Here is an 18,695-nt window from a genome sequence, read left to right on the forward strand (position 1 = left end):
CATCCTCCGACTCGACACATGGCATCCTGGCCATAATGAGGTACAGAGCGTGGCGATGGCCATGGCTGCTCGTGTCTATGGGGGATATACATACATACATATACTCGGGGATAGCCGGACCCCCCTCCTCCTCATCCTCATCCTCCTCCTCGTCTTATGCCCATTTCTGAACTAGTTTTGCCCGCATAAAACGTTAAGCTCTCATGTAAATCATGTCGCTATTGTTAGTGGAGCTCTCTCTCTCTCCCTCTCTCTCTCGCTCTCTCGCTGGACTCATTATAATTAACAATTTATAAAGCGTTAATCCACACACAGACACACACAGAAACTTGGCTCCCCGATCCTCCATCCCTCCGCCCTCCCAACCATTGGAGGTAATTTGCCAAGGCAGCCAAAAGAGCATGTTCAGCAACAGCTATAGGGAAAATCCAAGCCAAACAAACAAGTCAACAGAGTGGCAACAGAGGGGCCACGGAGGGGGCAACGGAGGGGAGGCAGGCAGCAAGGACTCGGCGGGTAGGGGCTGGGGGGTTGTGGGGGGGTTGAGTGTGAGTAAGCAGCATCCATTCGGTTGTAAGCTGCTTTCATTGCTCCTCCTGCTCCCCTTGCACCCCCCCACTAACTGCCATGTGCCCTGCCCCTGCTGCCCCCGCTGCCCCTCCTGCCCCTGCTGTGGCACGTCGCGCGCATTAAGAAGATGAGCTGCATTTTTCATGCATGTGAAGTTGAGATTGCAGCTGCTCCCTTCGTTTCTCCCCTCGCCCGGTTTTCAGTTGCAGTTGCAGTTGCCTTTCGCCGGCTCTTTCTTCTGCTGCCACTTCCCGTTGCGGCGGCATCCCGTGGCAGCTTCTTTTGCTGCAGCATCGCCATCGCCATCGCCATCCCCATCGCTGTCATCGTCCTCCCGCTGCTCATCAACGTCATTTGTATTAATTGCCCAAGCAGTTTGCTCTGCGCAATGATACCGAAAATAAGAGGCGACTCCATTGTGGTGGCTGCAATGTGGCAATGATGCCGCCGCACAAGTGTATTTTGTGTGCTGTGCATCCTCCCAGAAATGAGCGCACAAAACAGTCGACAAATGCTTGAAGGAAGCCACGAATTTTCGTGGTTTTCTTGATCCCAAATTGGTGGAAGAAAAGATCAAGATTTGGAGACTCGGAAGATTGTCGAGGGACAACAGATCTGCAACAGATTAATTCTTTTCGGAAGTCCTTGGCCTGGACTCTGCTTCTCTTGGAATTGCTTTCATTCTGTTCCCCTCTCTACCCCCCCTCTTGGCGGCAATCGATGATGGAATTCTCCTCATATTACGAGCACAATGGACATGTCCTTTTCAGAAGATTTCCTCTCTGCAATTTCCAACTCAAATACTCTTTTAATTGTCATCCCCATCCCCATCCCCGTCCCCCGACATCAGTTTATATGGCATATTCTTGTTCAATTTCCCATTTTCCACATTCCCAATGCCATCAGCGTTTTTTTGTTTTTTTTGTATTTTTTTTTTTTGCAGCCATCCTCCAATCTGCGAATGCATCCGCAAACAAATTGACAATTTTGCAGTTTGCCAAACAGTTTGACAGTCACTGGCTCAATGCTAGTTAAACCGCATCGAAACGACTTTTATGGACGTTCAATTAGTGGCTCAATCGGAGGGAGACAGAGGGAGAGCGGCAGAGCAGAGCAGAGCATTCAATTGAATTTTATTGAGTCTTTAATTGATGCCTGCCATGATGGCATCGCAGCTGGGGGATTGCAGGAAACAATAGCAACAATTGCTGTGTCACTTCCACCGAATTCCGTTGCACACCCACGGCGGATTCGTAGTCGCACAGCAGCGATGATAATTAGCAAACGAAAGCATCCCTGTTTTGGTAGGGAAAAATGGCATGTAAATGATTTACAAAATGACAGCAAATTGCCATCCCTTCTTCCTTCCTTGGTTCCTTCCTTCCTAAATGCCTGCCTGCCTGCTTTGTTGCCTCTCATTTTCCACCCATATCATCATTTGTGCTCGACAATTGCTTGAGGCGGCAGCAGCCCAAAAAACAAAGGAAACCATTTGAAAACCGTTCAGCACTGAATGCGAGGCAATTAAGCAGCGCTAATGAAGCGACTGACTGCCACCAAAACGAATTTCCCCAGCCTCCACCACCCCCGCCAGCCCCCACCAGCCGACAATGGCATCGACATTCCACAGTTTGATGCATTTAAACTGCATTTAAAATGCACAAAAACACACAGAAAACCCCAACAAATGGGGCAAAACAGAGAAAATAATAAAAAAAAGAAATCCAGAGGCAAAATACAGAATAAATTTTAATCAAATTGCCAAACGAGGCGGAGAGCGGAGAGCGGAGCGGAGTGGAGCAGATCTCGCATAATAAATAATAATAAATAAATATTCGAGTTTAAATCAACCGAAAATGAAGCAAAATAAAATCGTAACGAACAAGAAAACGAAAACGAATGCGAATGCGAATGTGAATACGAATATGAATACGAAAATGAAATTATCAATTCCAGTAAATACAATAAAAATATCAATATAATATATAAATGTATTCCCATTGTGCGGAACACAAAACTGTATCCACAAATATGTATATTCCATTCATACGAGTGTATATTGAAACATACATATATTTTTAAGCGGATTTCCAAGTCGACAAATGTGTGGCCACAAAAAAGATACTCGATATCTGGCTCCAATTTGGGCTTTTGGGCTATAAACGAATACGAATTCGATTAAATAAAAACAGGCCGCAAAGTCCATCAATAAAAAACTATTAGAAATACATATACACACATACATAGACACACACATATACATATACATGGCATATCAGACCAATTAAAAATTAAAATCAATTAAGTTGAGCAAATTTTCTTTCTTTTGGAAATTCGTGCAGGATTTTCGGATGTTTGGACTTGTTTGGGCCTTGGGCCTTGGCCGCAGCTCGCAGCTCGCCGTTTGGGTCCGTGCCGGACTGGACGGGACAGCCAGGCGCCACATGCCTCACATTCCGCACTGTCTCTAGATAATGCGCATACGCCGTGTAGTCCGTCTGTCTGCTGGAGTCTGTTCCAGAGGCCAAACCAGCAAATGTTTATTACAAGCCACTCAATAAACTATCGAAGGCCTATAAATTCGAAGGGAGGGCATTGGTTGCCCAAACAATATAATCACATGTGAGGACACACTGGCTGTCGGCAGTATGCAAACGGTGTCTGCCTTCCATTCAGACATTCAGCCTAGGATCGAAACTACTGCGGGATACTGTGTGTGTGTGTGTGTGCTGGCGTGTGTGTGTGTGTGTGCAACTTTCAATTCGTTTGGCGACTCGTTTCGGTCCATGCAAATGGATGATGTCGAGTCGAATGGAAGTCAAATGCCGTGTGGATTCGCGCTGGGACTCGACTCGACTGCCGCTTGGCCCTTGCCAAATGGGTCAAAGTGGCAGTCAGCCAGGCGGGGCGAACCGTTTGCCAGCACTCACACACACACACAGACACTCTCAAGTGAATGCCTTAAAGTATGCAACGCACAAGAAAAAAAGCCAAATTGTGCGCGCTAAATTCGAAATCAAACACACAAAAAATGCAAGTAAATAAAGCGAAATGTAAGCGAAATGTATGCGACTGCGTGGAGCCAAAGGCAAACAGAAGGATGCCTGGATGCCTGGCCGGGATCCCAAAATGTTGGCTCAAAGAACCACAAACGCACACACACACACACACACACACAGAGCACACATTGGTGGATGGTGGATGGTGAAGGGGGAAGGGGAGAGGCAGAGCTAGAGGGATGTTTGGATGGATGGATGGAAAACCGCTTGGCTAAACATTTGTCCAATGCCACGATTCCCGGTTACCCCGTTTTCTGGAGGCACGTACAAATCCGATTTGCACAATTCAAATAGCCCAAAATTTCGGTGAGGGGGGGGGGGGGGGGGGAAATGCATAACATACTCGTATTTGCCCCACACACATGCTCCATATAAATACCCCACAGTCATCAGCACACCATCAGCATCAGCCGAAGAGTTTCGGCCATGTTTCGTCCTGATCCATTTCCTGCCGCTCTCTCTGGGCGGGAATTTTAAAATAATTTTAATTAATTTTCTGCGGTCAGCGGCTTAAATCTTTATTCCGTCTCGCGTCTCGGGCTAACCGTGAAGGAGAACCAAGAACCGCAGACAGCAGACGGCAGACAGCAGATATGGCAGCTCTCCCTCTCCCTCACCCTCACCCCGCCCTCTCGCATTTCCCTAAAGCCCTCAACATTGCTTTCATTTTAATTAAAAATGCGCTTTTAATGCGCTTTTCCTTGACCGCCGCCCCCCGCTGTTCCCCTTCGACGGACAAGTTCAAGGCAGAGCGCACTTAAATTACAGCACGCCGCAACTGTTGCATGCATCTCTGGGGGCGCAGCATTGAGCGTCAACAGTCGCGCCTCGAAAAGGGGCAGCTGGACGCCGGAGGCGGGAGTATGCAATAAATTGCATGAGCAACAGCAACAGCAGAGCTTGAAATATGCCACAAATGCCATTAAATGTCAAATAAAAATTCAAAACAAAGGCCAACACACACACACACACCCATGGGAACAGGACGCCACACAATGCACAGGGCAGAGGGCACAAGGCACAAGGCACTATGAAAATGAAAGACAAATGCTGGGCACACACATGGCACAGATTTTCCGGACCGACAAGTGGGGAGTGAACAGTCAGTCGTCTGTGGGATATTTCAATATCAAATACCAGGATGAAGAACCACAATGCCAGGCTAAGATTGAGTGCACTTATGGGAATGGGAATGCGAATGCGAATGCGAATGCAAAGCCCAATGAAAGTGCCTAAGCAGGCGCCATACGCGCTCGTATTCCCCTGGGAGTGGGTCTGAAAGACAGAAGGATTGCTTAAATGTCACAGCAGACCCTTCAACATAGTTAATATACCCACTCCGTCCCCCGCACTCCCCCCACACAATGTTGACAAGTCGCCTACGAAGGTCATGTGGCTGCCCCCCCCCCGGGGGGAGAATTTAAGGACTCGCCCATACACACACTTGAGTGCTTTATGCAGTGAGCATTTTTCAGCCACTGCACTGCAGGCTGCCAGCTGTAGGAGTAATTCCTGCCAGAAATTAAGTTGCATGTGGAAATCTCATACTCATGGCTGCTGCCTGCCACACAGCTTATGCAGCAGGTCCAGTTTATGGGGCAAGCATAAGGCTGTAAAACTGTTGGGGGAAAGTGTTTTGAGTGCGGCATTAGCTCTCTCGTTATTATCACACAACTTTTATGCTCCCCCCCCCCCCTCGCCCCTCGCCCCTGCCCCTCTCTCTGCCCACAAAACCCTTTGGACGGACGTGCCACCAATAAACACATAGTTCTGTGCTGTGCTGTGCTCCGTCCGGGAGCTTCTCGTAAATTGCGCATACGCCATGTGGCATGCTTCAGCAGACAACGCAGATAACTTAACCCTGAAGCATTTTTTATGCTCATATTTTTCGTTGTTCTTGCCCCTGCTGCTCCTTCTGCTGCAGCTTGCAAAAAATAACACTAAAGAATGCAGCTTAAAGAGAGCAAAAAGATAGATAAAAAAGAAGAGCAGAGCAGAGAAGAGAAGAGAAGAGCTTAAGAGCAATATAATGGTAAGAGCGTCACTCGCGGCGTATACGTAATAAGCTTGCCTTGGGTCGGGGTCTGGGTTGGGGTCTGGGCTTGGGGTCTGTGTCTGGCGTAAGCAGCCATTGATTTATGTTCATTTTGTCACACAGTTGATACGCTTATCAGGATAGAAAGGATTCCCCTAAGTGGCCCGCTCTTCGGGGCAGAATTTGAAAGGGAATTCCTCCCAAAGATGGAACTACAGATATTTCCTAGAGCACAGTGTGAACGAATGGCTTGCTAATCATTCATTTTAGTCGCTCTAATTCCCCTAGTCTGTGACTAATTTCTGTGCGGAATTCATTTGGAAACGTGCCTCAAGGGCCTCCCCGCACATCGATCTCTTGCCTTACCCCAAGATGTTGTCGCTTGGGAAACTAATTTTAAGAATATTTCTGCCAATATTTCTGTCTTGTTTCATTCTGTTTCCGCAGAGATATATTTTGCAGCATCCGAAAAGGTCCAAGGGTTAAACGAGTGTCCAAATGATGAAACAATAAAGTGAGCCCGTTTCCCGTTTGTCGATAAAGATATGCTTGTACGGGGGAGGGATACCAAATCCCGACTCTAGACACGGGTTTTGGCAAAGTTTCGGGGGAAAGAAAGCCCAAGTTTCGAATGCAACTAAAACCAGCTCGAATTGGAGGACACCCCGCCCTGGCCCACCTTTCGGATAATTCCTTGGGCATGTCCCGGAACTCTGGAAGCCGCAACAGAGCTCAAACACAAGCCCGGGCTCAAGGCAGGGCTTTCCCCCACCTCGAGTCGATAAATATTGAACCCCAGGCGGAAACAAGTTTCTCTGCGAAAGTGAGTTTTATTTGGCGTATAATTAGAGTAGGTTCGGCCCCAGAGATTAGCAGTCCAAATGCCAATGAGCATGGGGCATGAGCATGGGGCGTGTGGCAGGGATCCATTCAAGTTAATTTGCCTCCCCCCTCCGCCCCAATGTGGCCTGGTGTTTATGGGTGTATGTGGGCATGGCTGCCGCAGAAGGTCGAAGTAATTGAGATTGTAATCGTTACTTATGGTGGGGAAGGGGGCAAGGGATATCCCCCGCCCTTGCCACCGCCCCCCCCGCAGCTATCTCTCTGGTACATTCTCGCCCCTCTCTGCGGGTGTGAAAGTTTTCCGGGCATTAAGTTATTAAGCTGTTTGGCTGCCCTGCCCTGATGGTCAAGCTGTGTGCCCCCCAGAGGGGGGTGGAGAGTGGGGGCGAGGGTGGGGGTGCTTATGGAATCACATATTGAAATATGCTGTTAGCAATTAATAGCACACGAGAATGCCAGATCGGCATCCACACACATTCTGTGGCATCGATGCGAGGGGGTGGGGTGGGGGGAGGGGCAGGCATCATCGATGGCGAATCAATGTGTGGAAGCAAGCATTTTCAATGGCATGGCACGTAATAATCACAATGAATTGCACTTGAACAGTCAGACCCAGCTCGGATCCGATCCGATCCGACCCTGACTTGGCTTCGGTTTCATTCCTGAGAGTATGCAGCATTCCGTGGCATGGAATCCAAAGTGCTGACGGATGGCGGAGGTAGAGGGTGGGGGGGTAGGGGGTTAGGGCGTGGTTTAACCCCTCCCCCCACTCCGTGCACCGTACACCGTACACCGTAATCATCCTGTGTCTGCTCCAACGGGGGGAACGTTTTTCAATATCAGACAAATAGACAACGAATTACATTGTAAGTAGCTCACGTGCTTTGGATTATGCGTGATATGCCTGGAAATTACTTCATTAGCAGCCGCAAATGGCGCTCTGCATTCTAAACAACTGCAGAAAGGGACGCACAGAGAGGGAGACAGAGGGAGAGAGAGGGAGGCAGAGGGAGAGAGAGGCAGAGAGAGGGAGACAGACAGCCATGGATTGTCACTTTTTTATGCAAAGCAGCAGACCAACAAAAATTTGCTAAACACGAATGAACGTCAAGGAAGAGGCGGATCCAGAACGGGATCCGAACCCGGATCCGCCACTCAATACGAAAACTACAACGTGGCAGCTTCCTCTGTCTCTGCAGATGTGCCCCACAAGTGGGGCTGTGGCTGTGGCTGGGGCTGGGGCTGTGGCTGGGGCGTCGCTTAAATGGCATTTGAAATGCGCTTAATAATCAATATTTTGAGGTGATAATTGTGTGCGTGTTCTGGTTTTATTTTCTATTCGAACAATCACAGACCGATCCCCCAGTCCCCCAATCATGGGGAGGCTGAAGGTTAAGGCCATCGGATGCCATTTCACTTATTAACGCGCCACCGTCCAAATGTAACATTATGCTCTTGCCCCAACCCATTGGGTGTCCCCAACAACGACTGTTGCAAGTGCAATCATTAATTTCAAATTAATTGCAGTCGCCTTTTTTTCGAGGGTAGTGCGACATTCATGAGAGCCTTGCACGGCACTCGACAGCCTTTGAAGGCCACTCGAAGGCTTCGGCCAAGCCCTGTGCTGCCCCCTTTTGCCCTTGGATTATCCAGTTGCACCTTTTAATATGTGTTTCTTCTCGTTTCAGATCCAAAAAGGGAACGAGCCTGCTTCTGAAAGGGTATGTACACCTGTCGGATACCGCCTATGGTTTTTCCTCCGTTGTTTTTTGTTATTTTTTTTGTATGGTTTTCTCTGGTCCGACTGCATTCCGGTTTCCATATCGTTTGTCATGGTCGCCGTAGCATTAAATCAAAAGCCAACCAGATTTTTCCTGTTTTTTGCCGACATTTTCCACCGACTCAATTTCGCGAAAGCAGGCAAAAGTGGCAGGCAAAAAAAAAAGGAATGTTGCACAGGGAAAAATATTGAAGATAATTTGCGGCTTTGATGCCGCATTGGATTTGTATGGAAATTAACTCAATTTACGGTTGCACACGGCCGGCCGGCAATTTAATTAACAGCCAAAAAGGAGTGCAGACCATGGACCACGGCTGAAGGGCTTTAACAGAATCCGAAACCAAATCGGGCTTTAATTAATCTAGATTTGAGGCAAGTTCGGCACAAACTTTGGATGCCGCCAAAGAACTTTAGCAATAAGCCAGAAAGAGAGTCGAAAGGGGGGAATAGAAAGGGGGGAGCGTGGGGAGCAGCAGAGTAGAGCGGGGCGAGTCACGTGGTGGAATTAATAAGCTTGCCACAATTTTGTATGCCACGAACATTGCAAATCTATGTAAATGTGTCGCATGTGGCGTATACTTAATGTGGCTGACATGCAATGCTTGCCACCGCAGAAATGGGGAACGACTCGCAGACAAAAGGGTGAGCAGCCCGGGCGTGCCGTGCCGTGGCGTGGCGTGGCGTGGCGTGTGTACATCGCAGGGGTGTGCCGTTGTGGCAGACACAAGGAACCAGCTGCAGGAACATTTATAACATTGTGTTAATGCGACTTATGTGACAGATCAGTTAATTACCGAGCATTTGGCACACAGAGAGGGCGTCCCATGAAGCAGTCTCAGTCCCAGTCCTTCCCGAGAAGCCCCAACCCACACACAAGCAGTCGAGCTGCCAAGCATCCAAGCATCCAAGCATCCCCCTGCTGTGTGCCTGACTTGGAAATGCTTTTTAATGATTTTCCTTTTGATGTTTACTTTGCCAAATGTGCCACTATGATGTGTTTGCCTAGAAGAAGCTTTCTCCAGCCTACGCTCTCTACTTCCCTCTACATCCCTCTACTTTCGTCCCTCTCCGTGGCCGCCTCTATCCTAGTAGAAGTCGTAATTAAATCCCGCACTTGAAGTGTTTTTGACAGTGCTAAAAATATTTATGAAAGTTCTTGAGAACCAATGAACTTTGCACTGCTCGGAGTTTACATAACTGTAAGCTGGAAACGCATCGGGAAGAGGCAAGCCCTTCCTCCCAGACCTAATGAGTGGCTGGCCCAGTCCCCCCCCCTGTCCACCGCCCCTGCCCCTGCCCAGAGGCATGAGATGAGAGTGTTCTCGGAAAGTCCATCCAATTATAGTGCCAGGGACCTCGAACTTCGGAGCCTCGGAGCCTCGAACCTCGGAGCCTCGAACCTGATATCTGCCTCAATGAACTTTAGCATTGGGATTAACAAGACAGCGGGCGGCTTAAGCTGTTCGCTCGCCCACTTATAAATCATCCTTGCTGCAGTGGAGAACGGCTTTAAAAAAGATGACAGGATACTGGATTCAGGGACTGCCCAGTCCGGGGACAGCAAAACACTTGTAACAATGTAATTTGAAACGACAACATCCCCTTGGCCCACGCACTGTTTCCTTCCAGTCAGCGACAGACCTACAGATGGGGATGACGAAGCTTTAAAGAACGGGAAAAAAACAACAAACAAACAAATTCAGGCAAAAGGCCAAAATCCAGTACGCCCTGCCGCCGCCGCCGGTCAACAGTCGAGAGTGGAGGAGCATTCGGAGCGGGAAATGGCTGTGGAAATGGCAGGAATTTCTGTTATAGAACCAGAGTCGGAGTCGGAGCCAGAGCCAGAGCCAGAGCCAGAGTCGGGCGCTACGGGCGCTAAACTCGAGCATAATCACATAATAAACATTTTCCATTCCGAAAAGGCAAAAAAAAAGGAAGAAAGGGACACTCGGAGGAGAGGATTTCATTAGAGCAGGAAAGCGACAGCGGAAGCGGAAACGGAAACGAGAACCAAAACCGACATGATAATAAATATGGAGAGGGGTGGGGGGGAGGGTGGAAAAAAGCGTAAAAAATAAAATGGCGACAGACAAATTCCAGATAAACAAAAGAGGGAATCACACAAATAGAGAGAGAGAGGGGGGGGAGGGGAGGGGGAAGGACACACACACACACACATAGCATAGACACGAATTATGCATATGTAACACACACACGCAGGCGATAGGCAACGGAGATACCCTTAATGGCCGAATTAAAACCCCCTCAGAATGGAAATGGAAATGGAGAATCCTCTCTGTCCAGGATGCGGGTGGGCGGAGCCGAATCCGGTCTGCACAGCCAAGGCCAGACAGAGCCTGCCAGCCAGTAGCCAGTCCTTCAGTCCTTCAGTCGTCAGTCGTCAGTCGTTGAGGATATGTTTCGCTCTATTTTCCAGGCATTTTCACTGATTTTTTTCACGCTTAATTTCCCACTACCGCCCGCCGCCGCTGCCGCCGCACCACTAGGCCGCCACACCACCCACCGCCCTTGTGCGCTGCTTGCGGTTTTATGTGCCATATTATTTTTAATTTCTTTCATATTTTTCCACTGGATTTATAGACGCGCCCTGCGGCTTAAGGACATTTCGAGCATTTTTATGGCCAAAGTTTTTTCCGCTGCTGCCATGTCACACAGATTGGCAAAAGGCACTAGCAAAGGCAAAGCCGCATGCCCACACGGCCACATGGCCACATGGCAAAGGGAAATTGTTTTGGGAAATAAACTTGGGAGCATTTAATTTGATTTAAAGAGCTCTTTCGGCGCACTAGGCGTATGATGAATGTGGGCCGCATGAACGCGGCAAAGCAGAGGCCCACGCGATTTCTCTGGGCCAGTCGATATATATATATTTTGGCAAAGTTTTTGCTGCCTGCTGGTGGCGCCTTGGGGGTCCCACATCTCTCGGTACGTGGGTTATACGTACTCCTATATTTGTACATGCCAAAAGATGTCTTATCCCCCCTGTGAAATATGAGGTTCATCCACTGCTCATTTGACTAATTGCAGCTCCACTCCTGGCAGATCTTATCCAACAGTACCACAGCTTTCTCACGAGAGAGAGAGAGAGTTCTCTGCCATTCTCAACTCGTTTCGGTTGGATTCGGGTGCTGCCTGCTGCTCCATCGGAGGAGGCTTTTGAAATGTTCGCAAACGCTGTCGAGGGGGGGCAATGCAATCTAAACTCGTGTCAGAAGCACTCCCCCCCCCCCCCCCTCCCCCCACCGCTGCCCTGTCTTGGCTACAATTCCGCTTTAGGCCATGCGATGCCATGCCATGCCATGCCACGCCACGCCATGCCACGCCACGCCAGACCCGGATCTGGGGCCGGGACAGCCTCTCTGCTGTTTGCCTGCAAATCTGGAGAATGTAGCCATGTTATCCTTGACTTGCCTTCTTGCTGCCAACAAAAAATCCATTCCACTAAGCTCCTGCACTGCTGCTGCACTTTTCGGGGGGCGGGGCAGAAACAAAAGTCTGGAAATTCGTTTATCGCGCCGCAAAATTGTTTTCGTTTTTGTCTACATTGCACATAATATATATTTTAGTTGCTAGTTGCTCTTGTTTGCTCACTCTTTTCTCACTTCTCTTTCTCCCTGTCCCTCTCCCTCTCTCCCTCTCCCTCTCTCTCTTTATCTGTTTGAAAACACTGCAAACAAACAGGCTGCAGCGAATGGTCGAAGTTTTCCATGCCCTAACGTCAAACTTCATTAGAAAGTATTTTCGATTAACATTTTGTAGGTTTTTAAGCCGTGTAGCTTTTTTGTGAAGGGTTCATTGAATCGATTATGATCCGATGATGTGTCTGCCCGTATAGGGAAGGACCTGCCCTGCCTCTGGGCTGGGTTTCCCCCACAGAAGAAACTTTCTCTCCGCTTCTTTCGAGCAGCCCCTAAAGAACATGTCTAAAAGGTGTCGATTCCACAATTTTCTTTGCTCTTTTTCTAAGGGTATTTGAGCAAATTGAGTTTGGCTCAAATTATCCTTGGTCTTGGGCGCCCCAGACCAAAGACTTTGAGGCCACGCCCAAGCGCCCCCAAAGCGACTGCGGCAAACAGTTTCACTTTTGATGGAGGAAGCCGCAACAGAGTGGCAGTGGAAGCACCAGAAGTACACCGACTACATGCGAGTACACCAGCAGCCAAAAGTCATTTTAGACACTTTTTAGACCCTTTTTTTGGGGGGGGGGGGGGGGGAGTGTGGTGCGGTGGGGGGAGGGGGGGTCACTGTCGTGTAATTTATGAGCTTGCGCCTCAAGTTGTGGGGCCACCACACGGTAACCGAAACAACATTCTTGTACTACGAGTCCAGGGCCGCCGCATTCGTGTCCACACCAGAGAAAGTGGAGAGTGGAGGGGAGTGGCGGGGAGTGTTGGGGAGTGGGGAGTGCCGAAGGGAGGGAAGCTGCACTGCAGCAGCGGCTTATCGTCATTGTCTCGCCTGTCTCTGGCTGGCCTTGCCCGCCGTTGTCTGGCAGTTTATGAAAACTGCAGCGGAAAATGTTTTTGGGTTTTTGCCTCTCGTTTTTAGGGGCATCAGCCATAGTGGCATAGTGGCATAGAGGACCTGCAGGCAGTGGCAGTGGCAGTGGCAGTGGCACCCAGGAGTGCAATGTCCTTGTTTATGCGCTGACACTATCCCGTCTCCGGGTGCGGCGCTTGATTGAATTGTGTCCTTGTCAGTGCATGTCCGCCCCAAAAACATCAGAAGCAGCCTCCGAGGCAAAGGCAAAGCCTAAAGCATAAAGCCTGAAGCCTCAACCCTGAGGCCCGAGGACAGGCCACAAAGTTTAATTAACTTTTTCCAGCTCAATTTCTAAACATGTTTTTCGGTCTATCCTCTCGTTGTGCTGTGCCGTGCTCTCTTCTCTTTTTGCAGTAATTTAATTTAATTGTTGAGGCCCAAGAGCAGGGCAGCAGAGATTTCTGGCACCCTTTTTTGGCAAACCCTTTAGCCCTCTGCGAAACTAAGCCTCTGCTTTTCTCTTCCTTGGTTTTTGTGGTTTTTTTCGTGTTTTTTTCGTGTTTTTCTTTTCGAATGACTTTAAATGGCAGCCACGTCTTTTGACAGCTGGAGGCTCCAACGGTATTACAGCTGACAGCTGGCGTCTGATGCGGTTTATGTTAAAAGCCAAACCCCCACACCCACACACGCCCCGCAAAGCCATTCCCCATTTACAGGATGGATGCCACACACAAGCACACACATGAGGAGGAGAAGGGAGTGCAAGTACTCGTACTCGTACGAGTATTCCGCGGCTGAGCACACACACAAATTTATGTTTATGTTAACAAAGTCGGAGCCATTCAAGTGGCAAGCCAAAACAAGACAACCTGTCCCCATACAGACTCCCATCCCCATCCCCAAACCCCAGAATGGGATGCAGTCATGTGCACAGAGCCGAAAACATTGTAACCGAGCACGCGAGTCCCAGAGATAACAGCCCACAACGATGACGATGACGATGACGATGCTGATGCCGATGGCTGCTACACTGGGCGAAAAATTTGAGTAACAGATCAGCCAATGGCCACCCTTCACTCAGATCCTCCTCTGAGGTCTGGAAGCATCCGCCGGGGATTATTATCTGCAGATCTTTCCTCGAAGCGAAATGGTAGTGCGATATTTTAGGCAATGCGAGTGAGCCGGGGTAGCAATTTACTGAATTTAATTAATTTAATTTAATTTAATTTAATTTAATTTACAATAATTTTTGCTTGGAATAGACTGTCATTCGCCGGATAAATACTACAATAGAAGAGCATGGAATATGCCCAATTTCCTAATTTTACAAATCATTTAAAGGCAGAGAGTTAGAGTGAGAGAGAGAGAGAGATAGAGAACACACAACAACAACAACAACAACAACAAAAAGAAAAGAAAACTGTTAGAGAGAAAGAGATAGAAAGAGAGAGAAAGAGAGCCCATTCATTCGGCTGGAGGACCGGCCTCCCTGTCCCCCTCTGGTGGTCGCTGCTGCGTTTCGGGTATCTGCTCGAGGTCGTCGAAGTCTAGATGGGACTCCCGGTGATGATCGTCCGTCTTCATCTTGGCCGCCACGTAGTCGGCGAAGGTCAGGTTGATGTCGAACGGAGTGCGCCGGAAGATGTTGGGCGGCGTGTAGTTGTTCTGGATGGGCCAGAAGAGGCCGTCCTCGTCGGGGGTCTGCGGGGCAGTGCCGTAGAGGTCGAGGAACTCGGCCAGGGTGAAGTAGAAGCGAGTGGAGGCCAGCACCAGCTCGATGCGCTGGATCTCCGGCAGAAACTTGCGGTAGACGTCCACCGACAGGAACTCGACTTGCTCCAAGGACTTGGCCTTCAGGGAACCCGCCACGCTGGCGGCCGTGCTGGCAGCGATGCTGGGGGCCACACTAGGGGCCCTACTGGGGACCATGATGGGGGCCGTACTGGGGACGGCACTGGGGGTCGTGCTGGGGGCCACACTAGGGGCCTTGCTCCCGGTTCGACTGGCGGCAGTGCTGAGGACCTTCTCCGGCTCTCGCTCCTCCTCAAGCTCCTGAAAGCGCTGGCGGGAGGGGACTCTACTGACGGTCTGGTGGTGGTCCTGCTCCTTGTCGGGATCGGGACTGGGCTCGGAGGGCGCCAGACTCTCGGCTATGAGGCGGCAGATGATGAGGAGCTTCTCCTTGATGATCATGTGCTGCTTGCCCATCAGGTACTCATCCGTGGGCGTCGAGGTGGGGAACTTCTCGTTGAGAAAGACCCCGGGAATGCGGCGGAAGGTCAGCTCCTTGGTGTACAGGTGCTTGATGTGATCCTCGGTCTGGAAGACGCGGTTGCTCAGCCAGAACTCGTTGCTGCAGGCCACCAGCTGGCGGCAGAAGCAGCCCATCATGTCCTCGCTGGCCTCCAGCATCAGCAGCGAGTAGTCGCCCATGTAGATGAAGAGCCCGCAGACGGGATCCGGGGTGAAGGCCTCCGCCTGGCAGTTGTGGTGCAGCTCCTGCAGCTTCTCGCAGAACGTCTCGAAGTAGTCCCTGGCCTTGGGGGGCTCCGGCTCCGACTCCGCCTCGGGCTCTGGCTCTGGCTCCTCCTCCTCCTCCCCCTCGTCTTCAAGAGCCGCATCCGAGGCCTGGACGAACTCATCGCTGAAGCGAAAGGTCCGGGTCACTACCTCCGCCTGAGCTTCGGGCTCCGCGTTCACGCGCTGTGTAGGATCTTGTGCGGACTGCGGTGTGGCAGGCCCCTCGCCTGGAGCATCTGCGGTCGCTTCCTCGGTGCCCTCCGCCTTGGCCAGCGACATCTCCGTGGTGGAGCCCTGCGTGGTCTCGTCCAGGGGCACTGGCGCCTCCTCCTCGGCTGCCATCAGCTCGGGCTCCTTCTTCTCCGCCTCCGGGGCACTGCTGGGCGGCTCCTCCACCTCGGTCAGCGCCTCCACCTCGGGCTCCAGGCACCCGTTCTTGGCCAGGATGAAGATGCGCTGGTAGAACACCGACGTCTCCATGTCGGTCAGCTCCACGTCCACGTACTCCACCAGCGACTTGCGCACCTGGAAGATGGCGGCCCGCTTCATGGTGAAGCATGTGTGGCGCGTCAAGCGGTGGCTGCGGCTCTGGCGCTGTCGGGCGGCCACCGAGGCCTGCCTGATGGTGGCGCGATTCGGTATCGAGGACATGGCGGACTCTCACACAGGTCTAAAGCGACAGAGGCAATCGATCCGACTGGTTGTTGTTTGTTTCTCGAAATAATGATGTTGTTATGAGCAACAAAACGGTTGTTATGAAAGGGAAATCAATGGAAAACTCAATGCCCTCTGTGGGGACTACAAAATCGTATCCGAAACGCCAGATACGATTGAAGTTTTCTTCCAGATAGATAGCTGGGATAATCATCTTTTGAGTAGTGTCCTTTATTGTCGGAAAGCATGTGAGAAACGTTTTAAATCAGGCCTTATCCTCAAGGACATCTTGGAGAAGTCGGAATAACACATTTGATGGCTGCTCTCGGCGAGATCCAGGGCCAAGGCAGATGGACAGATATGCTTTACGAGCAGTAGATCCCGGAATATAATAGTTTTCTCTCAGTGCACACACGCACACAGACACACACGCACACACGTAGGCACTCGTACACTGTTATTATCTAAGCAATGTACTTGGGCCGCAGAGCGCCTCAATTATTATTATCATTCGCTTGAAATCTAAGGCAGAATGCCTTCCCAACCCCATCCTCTCTCTCTGTCTCTGTCTCTCTCCTCTAAGTCCTGTATCGTTGTCTCGCTCTGCGGCGGTGGCTGGGGCTTTGTTTCTGGCTTTCGGCTGCGGCTGCGGCTTCGGCTTCGGCTTCCACTTCGGCTTTGGGGTTCTGGCGCTCTTCAGCGAGTTAATTTATTCATGGCACATTTATGAGCATAGTGATTTCAGGCAGCACCTACAACAACCTTCCGTTTTCCGTTGTGCCGCTTTGCCGTTTGCCAACCAACCTGCCACACCACCTTTCCGACAGACAACAAGAACAATGTTAAGGGAAAACTTCTTCATCAGGATGCGACCTCGTCCTTGCTCCATTGCTGCCGCTGCCTTTCGCTCTTGGAACAATTTGAAACACTTGGGCATACAATATGTTGAAATGATAATGAGCGAAAATTGTTTTTTGACTCCGTTCCCCAGGTGTTTTTGGGGGGCGGGCAGGCTGCCGGGGCATGGCTTCAAAGGATGTGTCTAAGCAGCAGGTCCTCAGAGTCCTGTGCTCTGTGTGTGTCCTGTCTTATACCGCCCTCCACCCTCCACCCGCCACCCTCCTCGCATCGGGCTAAGTGCCATGGACCGTTTTGCAGTTTAGTTTATTGAGCAAAAAGTTGCGTAGCAATTTGTGGGCCAATGTTTTAATAACTAAGTGCCTTCCCTGCCCAGCCCTGCCCTGCCCAGCCCTGCCCTGCCCTGCCTGTCGTCCTTCGTTGTCCTGGCAGATAAGATCCAGCTTTGAGTCTCGCTTTTCCGCTTAAATGCTCCTGGCTTTCACTTTCACTCTCCCTGACCTGACCTGACCAGACCAGACCAGACCAGACTTCTCTTGATTCCTGGAAGTGGAACTGAAACTCTTTCTCTCGATTGAGTTTCACTTTCATTGCCATGCCAATATCTGAATGACTGACTGATAGACGGCTTTCATCTGCTACTTTCTACTACTGCCCGTCCACCCGTCCACCCGTCCATCCGCTCGTCAGATATGTCGAGAGGCCACGCCCATTTGTCGTAGTTGTCGTTGGGAAAAGTCGCTGGCAGCAGCAGCAGGCAGCAGCAGCAGCGTTGATTGCATCGAAGTTCTTAGTCAATATTTGTCGATTTCAATGAAATGAGAATTTGACATGCAAGCAAACACGGCAGACAACTTTGCCGATGGGAAAGCCATGCCCATGCCCATGCCATGGATACCGAGTGGCATCAGGAGAGAGAGAGAGGGAGAGCAGGAGACTTCTGCTTCTGCCTTTACTTCTGCTGCAGTGGCAGCTGCAACAGGAGAAAGACAAACACGACAATCGGTTGGCGGTGCACCAGAGTTGGGTGCTGCCTCGGTCTGGGGCTGGCTCTGGGGGCTGGCTCTGGCTCTGGCTCTGGCACTGTCTCTGGGTCCAAATTAATTGCGATTTGTATGCAATGACATTTTTGTGTGTGGCAAAGTGATTGATGCCACTGCCCGGTGCGGGGCTGTGTGTTTGCACTCGTTACCTTTGTTGTTCCTGGAAAAATGTCCACTCTAATGAGGCTCCACTTTGTCCGAGGCATTGATTGGGCTTTTGAAAAGGTTTCGGCTCTCGGCTCTCGGAATGCTCTGAACTTTATCTTCCAGCCAAGGCCTCTTTTTATGCAACATTTCAGAGATTATCCCTGCGAAATGGAGGACCCTCTATGTGCCACATCTAGGATATGCTTACCACTTCTGATGCGCCACAAGTGTCGGATGTGGCACGTGTATTCGGTTTGCACAACACACACACACACACACACATGTACAGGCATGTATGTAATCCAATTATTTGTTAAGCATACTTAAGCGGGCGGCATGGTATAATTTTTGCAGTACTTATGCCCCAAAAAACCTCCAGCATCGCATGACAGTGCACTAATTACAAAATCAAAAACTACAAAACAGTTTGTGCAATAAATTCAATTAAAATTTTAAATGGCCCAGCGCGCAAACAGAAGTTTCTATAAAATAAAATTAATGCCAACTCAGCAGGGAGGCAGACTGGCTGGGGGGGTCGACGGGGGGGGGGGGATGGGGGGGTGGCTTCCAGGCAATTTTAATTTAATTCAATTATCCGAGGCATCAACGGCAGCAGTCGAGGCAACAACAACAACAACAACAACTAAAACAAGTTGAGCATTCAATTGCCTCGATGGAATAAA

General features: G+C 50.2%; 1 protein-coding gene and 1 long non-coding RNA gene across 2 annotated transcripts in view; one reads left to right on the forward strand and one right to left on the reverse strand.

Annotated features, from left to right (window-relative positions):
* LOC117184440 (uncharacterized) overlaps window positions 1-18,695 on the forward strand; it is a 45,037-nt gene that overhangs the window by 9,388 nt on the left and 16,954 nt on the right. Inside the window, exon 2 of the long non-coding RNA XR_004469796.1 lies at window positions 8,196-8,228. This is a non-coding gene — a long non-coding RNA (uncharacterized lncRNA). The remainder of the gene's footprint in view (window positions 1-8,195; window positions 8,229-18,695) is intronic.
* Window positions 14,000-16,033, reverse strand: LOC4813595 (uncharacterized). The gene has a single exon (XM_001353996.4). The coding sequence runs from the start codon at window positions 15,959-15,961 to the stop codon at window positions 14,255-14,257; it is 1,707 nt and encodes a 568-aa protein (XP_001354032.3). The 5' UTR covers window positions 15,962-16,033; the 3' UTR covers window positions 14,000-14,254.

The sequence above is a fragment of the Drosophila pseudoobscura genome, chromosome X, assembly GCF_009870125.1.
Source record: "Drosophila pseudoobscura strain MV-25-SWS-2005 chromosome X, UCI_Dpse_MV25, whole genome shotgun sequence".
In the NCBI taxonomy this organism is placed as follows: Eukaryota; Metazoa; Arthropoda; class Insecta; order Diptera; family Drosophilidae; genus Drosophila; species Drosophila pseudoobscura.